General features: G+C 38.0%; 1 protein-coding gene across 6 annotated transcripts in view; it reads right to left on the reverse strand.

Moving 5' to 3' along the window:
- Window positions 1–14366, reverse strand: part of kcnma1a (potassium large conductance calcium-activated channel, subfamily M, alpha member 1a) — an 858112-nt gene that overhangs the window by 461362 nt on the left and 382384 nt on the right. For all 6 annotated transcript variants that reach the window (XM_060854015.1, XM_060854014.1, XM_060854016.1 and 3 more), the window contains exon 3: window positions 4664–4725. In XM_060854015.1, coding sequence (XP_060709998.1) covers window positions 4664–4725 — 62 coding nt within the window. The remainder of the gene's footprint in view (window positions 1–4663; window positions 4726–14366) is intronic.

A 14366-nucleotide genomic window follows, 5' to 3' on the forward strand; every position in this document is an offset into this window, starting at 1 on the left:
TTCCTTGAGGTGCTTCAGAAATAATATTGGCCTAAAAAATTACCTGAACATTACCTTACTGCAGAACTGGGCAAATTTCATTCTGCTAAATTCCAATGATTCAAGAACAATTGTGACCCAATCATTCCTCATAGGACAAAATGCCATTTTAGGAATCTGCCTGGTGAACTTGCATTTTATTCCTTCTATTGCAAATATATCTTTTCTTAGGTAAGGAGACCAAAACTGAACATAATACTCCAAATATCTTCTGACGAAAGCCCTGTACATCTGCAGTAAGACTTCCTTGCATCTTTACTCAAACCGTGTTGCAATGAACTTTTCCCATTTAACATGCGAAAGATTTCCCATTCCACAACTCACTGTCCCTTTAATTCTCCTATAGTCAGTCTAGAGTCATACACTCAAGGGTTTACTTCCATTCTTTTTCCTTCCCAGCCTGTTAACTATTTAAACCAGTAATGTCTTTTAAAGCCATGGTTCTCCTGGGGTTTCTACCTCTAATTCAACCTAGAATGGAAATTTACTTCACTTCATTGGAAAATGAATCTAAAAGGAAACATTTTAGCAGCAACGAGAGAAACAGGGACATCCTTGGAAAATGAGAAGAAAATATTCTTGGAAATGCACTTTCAACATTTTTCCAAGAAATGGTTATATATAACCTTTAGGGCTGAAGGGATCAAAGACTATGGGGCAAAGTGGGAACAGGGGAAAGAGTGGATGATCAGCTGTGATCACACTGAATAGCAGAGCAAGTTCCAAGGCTTAATGGCCTAGTCCTGTTCCTATTCTGCATGTTCCCATGACTGATTGGCAACAGACCATGTGAGCACAGTTTTGTAAAGTCAGGTCTCAGAGGTGACATGTTGGAGGTGGTGAGTTTCTTTTATTTTTAAGGTGGGTGACAGCGTTATTTTGACTATTCCAAGGTGATAACCACACTGTCAGAGTTCAGTAATCACACTGTTTTCAAAACATCGCAATAAAATAGTAAAATCTTCATTTCTGTATTCATTAGATCAGAGAAAGAAACAGGTCATGTGCACCAGGTTACCCTTAACTGACTGTAGTGTTGGTCTATACATGTTATTGTACATTCTGAAAGCTATGATTACCATCTTTTTACCTTGGGATTAATCAGTTTACTAAAGGGGACAATTCATCAGCAGCTCATTTTATCAGGGCACTGTAACTGAATAAAAGCCATAGAAAGCTAACATTTTGGAATGTTAAGCTATATATTTTAGCAATATTTAGAATATTGCAGAATTATCTTCTTGCATCAATTGCCTCTCTGGTAAACATTCTTTCTCAACTGCAACAGCATTTTAAAAGTAAACATTGTTAATTCCTGAAAAAGGACATCCGTGCTGAAACTCACTGGAGTTTCATTACTTCTCATCAGTAAGTTGTAAAAGTTTTGCTTTTCTAACCCCCATATTGATCAAACGATTGATGAATCAAGATTAGTGCAACAAAAACATTGCACACCAGAATGGACTAATGTTTGCTTCAGCATCTCAAACAGTTAAACATCACCTCACTACTGACAAAGTTAAGAAAAATCTCTAAGTAAATAGCTGAAGTGGGACCTCTTGTCACAATTATTTGCCAGAAGAGATTTTCTTTTAAAATGAAGGCAACTATGAAACCCAATATTTGCATTTCCTGTTATCATTTACTCGACAAAATAAACCAGTACAGGAACATCATACCAAAACTGCTGAAGTTATGTCAAAAACATTGTAATATTGTGTTTTTGAAAGATTCAACTGTTCTATTAAAACAAGTATGGGTAATGGTGGCCATTTCTAGTTCATGCATTGCTAATTGCTATCTACGAAAAGCATTCCCAAATCAGCAAATCGCTACACTAACATAGTTGTACAAAAGAAAGGACTAACTGAAGAGAAAATCGATTCTAATAAGTTCAGTAGGACTGTCTGAAAATAAGTGGGTGAGGGACTGCATGCTTCTGTAGTTGAACAGCAGTTCTACTTAACACTACGTCTCTAACATGTCTACATTCCTCAGCAATGCAAACATATCTAATACAATTAAGAGGGTAAAACAAGAGCATGCACATCTTACCTTGATGAACTAATAATTTGATATTTAAAGAGAAAATGAATGGGAGAAAGAGCTAGTATTAGATCAAGTTATTTTGATGGCAGATTCCATTAGTAAAATGTTAGTATGTAGCTTTTCTCAAGGTAAAAAAAAACTTGTAATTTCTAGCTTTCCAGCCAGTAAGCACCAGATACTTGCTGCCACCACCAAAGCTGTGCAAAGCAGCCAATGAGAAAAGTATTTCAGATGCGTTGTCTTCCCTTCAGCAGGCTGGGATGAATGATGTCAGGGTTTTGTGTTGCAAGTAAACAAAAAGTCAAATGAATAGCACAAATGACATTTGTGCACTCTCCTCTTCCAACCATTGCTAACCAATGTCATTGATAACACGATCAATCTGAAGACCACCTCAGTTGAGGTATGATAAACCCAGTGTATGTTGTGTTTCCTAAATGGTCACACGGAAGACTTTAAAAAGTAGACATTCATTTTACCCTGTTCTGTTTAATTGACCAATAAAGGACTGAAACATTTCATCTACAATATGGTGGAAATATTCACCAAAACACACTGGTTTCCATCCCAGCATTTAACCACAGGTTGTCTGCCACCAATTTCATTTAAAGTTGGGTTGGTGGGTTCCAAACAGATTTGTATTTATTGCTACCTATTGGATTAATGCAATTGAGATTTTCTTTTTCACAAGAAAATTAATGACAAGTACAATAGCTGGGATGTTGATATACACTGAAGCTTCCATTGCATTCCTCAACTCACTGAATTGATATTGCATGAGGCAGAGCTAATAAAAGGCTTGGGTTCCTTGCTTATGCCCATTGCTATGGGCTGGATTCTTCTAAAGTATGAAACTGTTGAAATTTAAACTTAAACAATTAGTTCCTTTTCTTATAACAACATTTTTTAAGAGTTTAGAACTAACGGTAGCAACATGTTCATATGCCCACTGAGCATCTGTTATGGTCATCAGTTGCATGATACCGTACGATGTGCAGTTTAATTTGAGCATCATCACAATGCATTGAGAAAGTTTATAATTTTCTCTTAACTCCATATTACGTGAAAAATACTTCTCTGCTAACAAGGTCGTGGTAATGGTCTTGTGATTTCCATTTACATCCTCCCTAGATGAATCTTTTGTTTCTTTGTTTTCCATTACAAAAGGTCCTGAGTTGCAGTGGGTAGTATCCTATCTCTGAACCAGAGCTCCAGGTTCAAGTCACACCTGACAGCCAATGAAGGTACATTCATAATGCAGCTGGTGCAGACAAACTGTCACCCACATAGTCTGCCAATATAGCCAATGGCATGTGGCAAAGGCATGAGAAATATCTGAACAACCATGTGAAGAAAGGTAATTGGGGCCTCTACCATCATTGCTCCTGATCATAGCATGAACATAAAAATTCAGGTTACCATGGCAATTCCAACTCCTTTGGTAACCAGTTGACTCAGTCAGCCAGACGGTGGCTGTGAATCAGATCAATACCAGGACTGCAGGGTTCGATCCCTAATCAGATTGAGGTGGATTTGGGACCTGACTCTTTGCCCTACCCACTATGGAAGTCACAGTGTTGTCGGTCAGATCTATCTTTGGGCAGAGAACTGAAGATGATGATGTCCACAAATAGCCTTCTTCATCCTTGCACCATCATCCCTTTACTCATTTAAGTACCACTGGACTCTGCTCTTGAATAGAACTCCCCACTACCCCCAACCCCAACTCTTGGATGTTTTTTTCCTGGCTCTGGAATTGCTTTTTAACAATTAAATCTACAATGTTTTTCACTTCTGATGAAAAATCATCAATCTGAAACGTGAAGTCTGTATCTCTCGCTACAGATGCTGCCTGACTTGCTGACTTTTTCCCAGCATTTTGTCAAGTAATTGGCAGCCATGCTTGTGGATATAGTACCTTATCGCACCGATGGAGGCCATTTGGCCCGTTCTGTCCACTCTTACAAAATGTTCCTTTTCAGGTAAACACGTGACCCTTTTGAAAGTTACTCTTGAATCTGCTTCCACCACCCATTCAGGCAGTGCATTTCAGATCAGAGCAGCTCACTGTACGATTTATCATCTTCCCTCAGATTCATTTGACAATTACCTAAATCTGCATTTTCCATTTATCAAAAAACACACTGATGTTCAAAAAAAGCTTCCATTTGCAATGCTGACAATAAAATAAGCATTTAGATATTATTAATAAAAATTATCTTCTTAATGATAAATTATGTGAGAAAACACCTTATTTCCTCTTATTTTTCAATATAGAACAGGCATATCCTGGATTAAGAAACGATCGACTAACTGTTAAGACAAAGGTAAGGAGAACACATTAAAATGTTCCTGAAGTTACAGAATTCTTACTTTTAAATCTTGTAAAAATTACAAAGATAGGAAAGCAGAAAAAACACTTATATGCTGAAAACAGGAATACATGTTAACAACAGTGTTATTTCACAAATTACCCTGTCAGAAGGAAGTGTACACAAACTGCAAACAGAAATAAACTGAAATTTTGCCTGTAGGCCATTGGAATAGGAAGGTTAAAAAGTATTCTGGTACTTACTCTGAAGAATCAATGAAGTATATTACAAGTGCACCAATGCTGAGAGCAAAAACCAAGACCACCTGAAAACGTGAGAAAAAAAACAGTTTTAAGTGAAGAATTTAACAAAAGCAAAGTGAACTACAAATACAGTTTGCAAGAAACATTCCTGTGTTTATTACTGCTGACTTCTAATCAACATTAACTATATCTACACAATGATGCTAGATAAATTCAATGTTTGACTGAGGTGTGCTGTGTGTCTTTAAGTAACATTTCTTCTCTTTATGCTTCACATGATAATGCATTTGTCAACTGCTTGGCTCATAATTCAATGTTACACTTCAATAACAGTCAAAAGATTTATGTGGACGTTGGTATTTCCCATCCCCAACAGCCCTTGAGAGGAGGTGGTCAGCTGCCTTTCTGAACTCCTGCAGTCCAGGTTGAGTTAGAACACCTGCAATGCTGTCAGAAAGGGAGTTACAGGATTATGACCTAGTGACAGTGAAGGAATGGTGATATGGTTCCAAATAAGGATGCTGCATGGCACAGAAGAGACTCTGTAGGCAGTGGTGCTCCCATCTACTGGCTACCTTTGTCTTCTAGCTGGTAGAGGTCACAGGTGTATAAGGTGAATTATACAGAATGATATAATTATGGATGAACATTTAGGCTGATTAGTTGATAAGATTGTCAAATTTGATGTAAAGTCAATTACTCAGTAACAATAAAAAACTTTATTAGATATATCTTTTCACTTAATTTTGAATCAGCACACATCTAACTAGTCAATGTTATAACCTACTGGCACTAACAGTCAATGCAAGGTCAATGGTTAGGCTGAATAGTACAGTCCATGGCCATCAGACTAAATGGATCTAAAGTCAAGATGTATTATCGTTCCATTCAACTGAGCAATTCTAAAGAAGGATCTGTACTCAAATCTGCTTTCGCTTTTCAAATACTATTTCTGTTCCTGTGCAGCTGTTGTGTTTTTTGATATAAGTCACACATCCAAAAAACATATAAAGGAAGCTACTGTGTCTCTGCAGGGTCTTGGAAAAGCTGATTGGTCCTACTTCCCTAAACTAAAACAAGGTTCTGAAAATGAGTCACCAGACACAAAATGTTAATTCTGCTTTCTTCCCAAAGTTGCTGCCAGGTCTGTTGAGTTTCTCCAGCAATTTGCTTTTATTTCAGAATCCCATTTCCCTTTCTTTCCCCATAGGCATGCAAGCACCTACAGCAAACTTTTTAATAATCACACCTATAGGACAAGGGTGTGCTGGTTAAATCGGTTAATCTAGAGATATGCATAATCACATTAAACCCTGACTAAGTGGAGTTTTGAAAAGTTTTCCAAAAATATTAACACGCCTGCTAAAATCAATGTAAAAACACACAATAATTAATAAAAACGTAATGCAGGGTGTATACAGATCACTATTATACTTTATTTATAGCATAAATACTCCGACATCACAATACTTGAAGCATATAACTTTTGCCTGTTTATAAGAGTACTGGTTGAACTAAGTTGCCAGTTCAAATCAAGCTTTCTGCATCACATTTGCTTTTTTATACTTTTGAGACTACTTCCAAGATGCTTTCAGGCTGTGCATTCCAATAAATAACTTGAATCTCATGTCTTCTCATTACTAATCCTCCTGCCGACGGAAATACTTTCTTGCTAGCTACTCTATAACCTTCTTTCACGTTGAATTTTAAATCTGCCTTTAATCCCCTCTGTTGAAAGCAGAACAAGCCTAAATTCTCTGATCTCCTTACTTCATTCAAGTTCTTCAGCCCTGGTACCATTCTGGTAAATCTCCTCGGCCCTTTTGTCAAAGGTCTTCATATTCGAAATTGAAGACTATAAGCACTCCAGTTTCACAACTTTGTGTAATGAGGAGAGATTTGCTGAACTCGACATTTTCCGGAGAAAATCGTGGGAAGGGTGTGTGATTCATGCATTTAACTTGCAGAGTTATGCAAATGCATGCAGATTATATAACTGTGAATATGAATGCAGGGCTAAAGAAACATGGTAAGCCTCAAATGCTTATTGACATTAGAATTTTGTTTTGCTGAGCAGTCACCATGGGTTGCCTCAGATAAAGGGGTTGGACTCTGGGCATTATTGGTTCATTACACCCTTCGACTAATAGCCACTCAACTCCAAGGAAAAATGAGACTTTTTCCTCGGAACATAGGAAGTTGAGAGGTAACCTTTTAGAGGTTTATAAAATCATGAGGGGCACAGATAAGGTGAAGAGCAACGGTCTTTTCCTTTGAGTGGAGGAGTTCAAAACTAGGGGGCATAACTAGGGTGACAGGAGAAAGATTTAAGAGGGACCTGAGCAGCAAGATTTTCACACATAAGGCGGCTCATGTGTGAAACAAAATATCTGAGGAAGTGGTAGATGCAGGTACAGACATTTGGGCAGGTACATGAATCGGAAAGGTTTGGAGATGTATGGGCCAAACACAGGCAAATGGGACTAGTTTAGTTTTGAAAACTTGGTCAGCATAGACAGGTTGGAATGAAGGGTTTATTTTTTATGACTCTATAATAGGCACACCGTGTAGAGCTAGTAGCAGAAATACCAGCTGTTATGACTTAACACACAGTTCAAAGAAAGTATAATTACAATTAAAAACAAAATAATCAGCTATTTCGCAGCCATTCTCTTTCAGCTGTTGACACCAGGAGCGTGTGAAACCTGTGTACATGCTTTTGCTGTATGAGCAAATGTGTAATATCAGCATGACCAGAAATGACACATTTTTGATGCACAGTTCCTGCACCATTTTCTCAAAAGGTGTCTAATTCCAAGGAAATCAAGCTGGATTTTCATAACTTAAATTAGCCCAAAATCAGACACTAAATTTAGATCAGAGTGTAAGGCTGCTTGGGGCATTAAAACATAAAGCATTGAATCATCTAATTCATCTTTACAAAGATGGAAAAATGGTGCACAGCCTTTTTTCACAATGATTGGAGTCCCCATTTCTCCCACTCTTTCAATACTATCCACAATACTGAAAGAATAGTTCATTGTGTCAACAAATTAAGATTTAGTTTTTGCCATTATTTATCTCATTTTTACACTAATTTTTTAATCCCTGTTTCACAAATTAGAAAACGGTGAACTAGCCACCTATCTAGCCTGAGCAATAATGGTCAACACAGAAGGTGACCATTTAGCCCATCGTATCCACACAGTCTATAAAGATTTGACCACATTATTCCCATTTTCCGGCTCTTGTCCAGCTACTCTGGAGGCTATGGGAACATAAATGAGCATCTAAGAACTGCTTAAATATTACAAGAGTTTCTGACTCAATTACCCTTTCAGGAATTGAGTTCTAGACTCCCACTAGCCTACAGGTAAAAAACCTTCCCTCAATCCATTTCTTAGCCCTCTGTCTCTTCTCTTAAATCTATGCCCCTGGATACTGACCCCTCCACAAATGGAAAAGGTGCCTTACTGTCCACTTATCTATGTCTCTCATTGTCTTATACATCTCTGTCACACCCTCAGTTGGATAGTCACTGTGACAACATAGACAAGAGGAAGAATCACAGCAAACTCTCAGCAAAAAGAACAATTTAAAAATTCAACCTTCATAATAAATTTTGAGTGCTTTTCTAACTGAACCTAAATTTGGAGGTATGATTGCAATAATACACCGTCACTCATTTTATATCCTCATATCGATATATTTAAGTATAGATACATATAAAAAACATACAAAAATAAAAAAGTAGTTCTTCTCATTCAGTTCTTAGGCATTTGTCAGGATTGAAGCAGTTGTCTTCAGTCTGCTTGTCGGCTTTAAGATGGATTTTAAGTCCAATGTACAGTTTGTGGACTCTGCCACATGCGAGGCAGATGGTGCTTCAAGTTCAAGATACATACACAAACACATATGGATATATAAAACACATGGCTCTGTACAAACATATGCATGCATTTGCATGTTCTAACAGAAAATACATTTGTAACCAGAGGAAAGGTTAACAAAAAGCCCTAAATGTTCAGGTTAGCATGATGAGATCTGCACGAAACTTGTTTCAAAGAAAATGAGGATCCAATTGTCATTGATTATTGTTTATATCATTATTAGCTAACCTCAATCCCAGAATCCCCAGGTAATGCCACGGTTTTCCATTCAAATTGTTGGCAAATTACAGTATAACCATAAAATCGAGTTAAAAGACCAACTGCCCTAGTGTTTCCCTTTATGAATAAGAACTACCATACTTTACAAATTGACTTAGTTTCAACAGTAAAAGATCATAAGTTTAAATTTAACATTCATCATAAGGCTGTCAAATATTGTATTGGAAGGTGCACTTTATATATAAAAAGTTATATTTTGGGACTTATATTTTAAAATAGATGTAGAAAGATCTAGGCCAGTTCTGTGAAATGATTTATTTTAAAGAGGTCAGAAAGTCATTTGTAACAGAGCATTAATTCCAATAAATCATGTGACTGAAGTTAAGCATCTGGCAGAATCTCTGTAGTGTTAAAGGATAGTATGTTCATATATTATATATTTTAATGTTCATACTGCTGAGTTTACAATAGACTGGGAAGTCATTCGATTTGTTCTTTTTTGAGTCAGTTCAGATGAGTCAGGAGGTCAATTCATAAAGGGGGAGCACCTTCTCCCAGCAGCAGAATCAAGCTTTTAGTTCAGGGGAACCAGTCCCCTAGTCAAAGAGTTTCAGTTTGTACAGCTTTTAAACCAAGACGGTTTGGTTAAAAATCTACAAGTTGCTAGGCTGAAAAAGTTTCGGCCATCAGAATCGTAAAAGTTTCAGTCAGCCAATTTGGAAAGGAATTGTTAAATTTCTCTGGAATCCAAGAAAAAGAAACCTGGTGTAATCAATTAAGTAGAAGTTTTAAAATGTTGAGGTAAGAATGAAGATTCTCTGGAACTGAAAACTGTAAAAGGCGTATGATTGATACTCCAACAACACTCAATAAGTTCAATATCATCCAGGACAAAGCCTGCCTAATTGGCACTACATCCACAAACATTCATTCCCACTATGGACGGTTAGTAGCAGCAATGCATACCATCTACAAGATTCTCTACAGAAATTCTCCAAGGCTCCTTAGAAAGTATCTTCCAGACCCATGACCACTTCCATCTCGGAAAAGCAAGGGCAGCAGATGCATGGGAACACCACCACCTCCTGGTTCAACTCCAATCCACTCATCATCTTGACATAGAAATATATCACCATTCCTTCACTGTCACGGGGTCAAAATCCTTGAAATCCCCCCCTAAGAGCATGTGGGTCCATCTACAGTATACGGACAGCAGCAGTTCCAAAAGGCAGCTCACCACCAGCTTCTTCTCAAAGGGAGGTACAGGTGAGCAATAAATGCTGGCCATCTGCATCAAACAACTATTTAACATGTAATCTGAACAGTGGCAATGTCCATATCCCATGAAAACAAAAGGATAGTATTTTAAAAAACGGGGGCTGAAACCTTGCTTTGCTACTTGTGTTCAGATCTGTCTAAATATCTTTTATACATAGATAGCTTCTTTCTTCTTTTGAGTACTAAACATGTATTGTGATGTTAAAGAATACTGTGGCCTCGTGTCTCTATGTTATAGTCACTCACCATCATGGTAGTCAACTGCAAATATTAAAGATTTGATCTGTCAAGTGTTTTCATTCTGGGACCTCACGCATTCAGTATTAACATCAGCTGATATCATAATATACAGAAATTTTAAACATATTGTAGCAGAAAGCCAATGCTCAGAGCAATTGTTAAACTGTTGTGTGATACAAAATACTTTTTCACACAAATACTGTTTTTAGTAAATATTTTATGTATTCCATCATAGGATGTGGCAATGCTAGCCAGGCTAAGGGTATTATAGACTTCGAACTTTAATAACTGTCCATGGTTTGAATGAATCAACTCTTACACGCACAAAGAAGCAGCAATAATTCTGTTTGGAATAAACTATTAAAGGACAAGGACAAATTTATAGAGGAATTGAAAGCAATTAGTCATGTCTGGCAAACGGAATGGGGACTATTTGAATAAAACTGCTTTTTCACCTGCTTGATATACTGGATGCTTTATTGTCACAAGGACAACTGATTGCCTTGCAGAAGAATTTAAGGAGTTAGTTGTGGGAGAACTCTGTCTTTGAGCAGACAGTTAAGGTCAAATGCAACAAGGAACAAAGAAGCTACTTCTGATAAGAAGGCAAGCTGCAGACTTGCAGGAATTTGGATGAAAGAATCTATTGAATCATCAAACTTGAAAGGGAGAAAATTGTGTAAGAATCCAACACCAATAGAAAAAGTCAGTTGCAGAACTTTGGAGAATAACATTGCATAAGGATCAAACCCTGGACACTTCTACAGGCAAACACTGTCAGTGAATCTTGACAAGTTGAGTCGTAAGGCTTAATTTGCTTACTTGACGGGTCTTATTTTGGTTTTTACAATAAAGTTTAAATCATTATTTCATCCTTGATTGTCTGTGTGACTTCTTAATAACTAGCTATGGTAAAGATAACTTGTGGTGAATTACCCATATCATTTGCTGTCTATTCCGAATTATTCTCAAGATGGTGTAAATGACTCACCTTGAACCATTCCTTGCCCATGTCCAAGTGTATCATAATCCTGTTTGGGAGGGAGATCAAGGATTTTAACCCAGCAGCAGTCTCAATCAGGACAATGCCTGGCTTGGAGGGGAACTTGCTGGTGGGGATATTCTTGTGCATCTGCTGCCCTTGTCCTTCTAGGTGATGGGAGTCATGGATTTGGGGAGTGCTGTTGAAGGATCCTTGGTCAACAACTGTAATGCATCTTGTATATGCAATATACAGGTGCCAATGTGCATTGATATTGCAGGGAGTGAGTGATTAAGGCAAGGGATGGGATGCCAATTAAGCAGGCTGCTTTGTTCTGTTCACACAAAAAAAACAAACTCAGAATCCTTTCCAATCCAAGAGCTCTAACCAAAGGGGCAAGTGTTACAGAAGATATCCTTGGAATGCAGACAAAGGTAAAACTGCAAAGAACAAGAATGCTTATTAGATATCTAGAGACTGAACCCTGCCCTTTATAAAGGAACGATTTTGTCTGTGGTGTGATGATATTGTTCCTTTAACAAGGTCATGTCATCCTTGGCTTTTTTTTCAGAGAGGTTGTAAAAAACACAGACTCTGAAAAGTCTAAGTTTGAAGGGTTTTAGGGTCAGTTTGACTATAGCTAACAGATACTGCCTCAGGAAAAAGGCTTTCAAGTTTAAAAAGTAACACGTACAATAAAAGGGAAGTGGTCAGGTCACCCGGCTCAGCTTTTCTCTGGTTTGGTTTGGTCTGGCTGTTCACTGAAAACAATTCAGGCAGTTGTGAAGCTGCTAGATCCAAAGAAGCAGGTCCATGCTGACCCTCCCTCTATCTGATTTCTCTCATGTAAGACCCTGTGTTTGATTTTACCTTTTGGGCCAAGGGTGTTTATGGGGATTGTTGCAAGTATTGTGAACAGCATCATTAAATTGGGATAGTCTGTTGGATTTTCAGATCGGTTAAGTTATTCTTTATTCTGTTCTCTTTTGTTAGTGTTCCATTTGGTAATCTTGTAAATGAATTCTGTTTTGTTTAAAACAAGTGGTTTGACCAGCTGCATCCCTCCTGGAATATCTGTGTTACACCTGCTTAAGAGGCCAAGTTAGGATCCAGGCTACTTTGTGGAAATGTTTTGAAGGGGTCTGGCCTGGTCCATAACAGCAGTTTGTAAAGTTATTTGACAGGATTTGATGCCTGGAATTCTCACCATAAACAAAACTAGTTTTCATTCATAACACTCGAAATAATTTGCAAATCAGGTGAACTTATGTGGATTAAAAACTCCAGCACCAATAATGCAGTAGTTAAATATCTTTAAGCTATCTAAGCAATGATGAAACTTATCTCCAGTGTTATTTACTCTGCAATACACCATTTTATTTAAAGACCACTTGTGGCACAATGGTAGCGCCCATGAGCCAGTATTACATATCTGAGTAGGTTGATTAAAAATATCTGCTACCTGATTTAACTTCATAAAGAGTAATTTGATGGTTGCAAAGTTTCATAGCCTCAATATGGACACAGTAAGTTTATAGCTCTCCAATTGCTCACTGACAATTTGTTTAAGGAGTTGGTTTTATTGCAAAACAGGTTAAAGATTTGCGAATATCCAAGTTTAAAATTTCAGTGGGTTACGCAACAGCATTTTAGTCAAGGCTGCGCGCAATCTCACCCATTGTGTGATCCCAGCAAGCCCATTTTCAAATTATATACAGTAACATTTAACAACTTGCACCATTAGTCTCCATGGAAATATGGAACTATTTCTGCACCTTAACAATGAAATCATGTGCTTTCAATCATCAGTTTAAGAAGTCAGAGAGGCAGGAAACTACAGATACAACAGTGAAATGAGAACATGCCAAATTCAGCATTTTGGTGCAATTATGTCATCCCATACTCTGATCATACTCTGAACAGGAGGGCAGGAAGATAATAATGGAGACCCACAAGTGGAACTTGACAGCTTTTAATAAGAGTAAACGGTTGCTTAGGGTCATAAATAGCCAAAACAATACACACTTTTGCACTATTTTTAAAGATGTGGAATACCCAAAGGCTCTGTCCCCAAAGAGGGACAGAGACATGAAACTGAGCAGCAGTTAAGAGTCACGGGAGGCGATCAAACTCATACATTCACAAACCTTTTCAAAGCCTAAGACAGATATAGTAGACCAAACAGTGATTCCAAAGTGCAGGCTACCAGAACAAAATGTTGAGGGAGGAGTGCAGGTACAGAGCAGATCAGACTTGGAAGAGAAGGTGTGAAATGGTGCACAAAGGTTTAGCAGATTGCCAAGTAGCGGCACGGTGGCTCAGTGGTTAGCACTGCTGCCTCACAGTGCCAGGGACCCAGGTTCAATTCCAGCCTTGGGCGACTGTTTGTGTGGAGTTTGCACAATTCTCCCCATGTCTGCATGTTTCCTCTTGGGTGCTGCGGTTTCCTCCCACAGTCCAAAGATGTGCAGGTTAGGCGAATTGGTCATGTTAAATTGCCCACAGTATTAGGTGCATTAGTTAGGGGGAATGGGTCTGGGTGGGTTGCTCTTCGGAGGGTTGGTATGGACTGGTTGGGCTGAAGGGCCTGTTTCCACACTCTGGGGAATCTAATAATGTAGAGTGCTGTGAAGTGCTGGTGATATTTTTCATCTTGTCTCAATGAACAAAATGTACAACAGAAACCACAAAAAGGTAGTTATGAGCTCAGACCGGCCTGGCTAGGTGAATGTGAAAACATTTGTATGAGCCCATTACTGCCCTAAGTGGCAAGTCTAAAAAGAACTTAAACATTACTCTATTAATTGAGAGTCACTAATTTACTTTCACCTTGGCCTCCCCTGTGAAAAAACAAATTCTCAGAGGAAAATAAACCACTTCCACTTGTACCTCTGTATTCATCCAGGTAGCCTGGGATAAGACTGTCAGGATATAATGAACGAAAATCAGATGCTGTTCATAAGAGTGTTTAAATTGTTGGCAGCACTTAATTCTTCACTGAAGAAGGCTCAAGATTGGATTTGAAGTGGTAGTTCATAAATTGTGTAAAATTTGCTCCAGGTATTCGTAATGATTTTAGAACCACTTGATGAAT

The sequence above is a fragment of the Hemiscyllium ocellatum genome, chromosome 43, assembly GCF_020745735.1.
Source record: "Hemiscyllium ocellatum isolate sHemOce1 chromosome 43, sHemOce1.pat.X.cur, whole genome shotgun sequence".
Lineage (NCBI taxonomy): Eukaryota > Metazoa > Chordata > Chondrichthyes > Orectolobiformes > Hemiscylliidae > Hemiscyllium > Hemiscyllium ocellatum.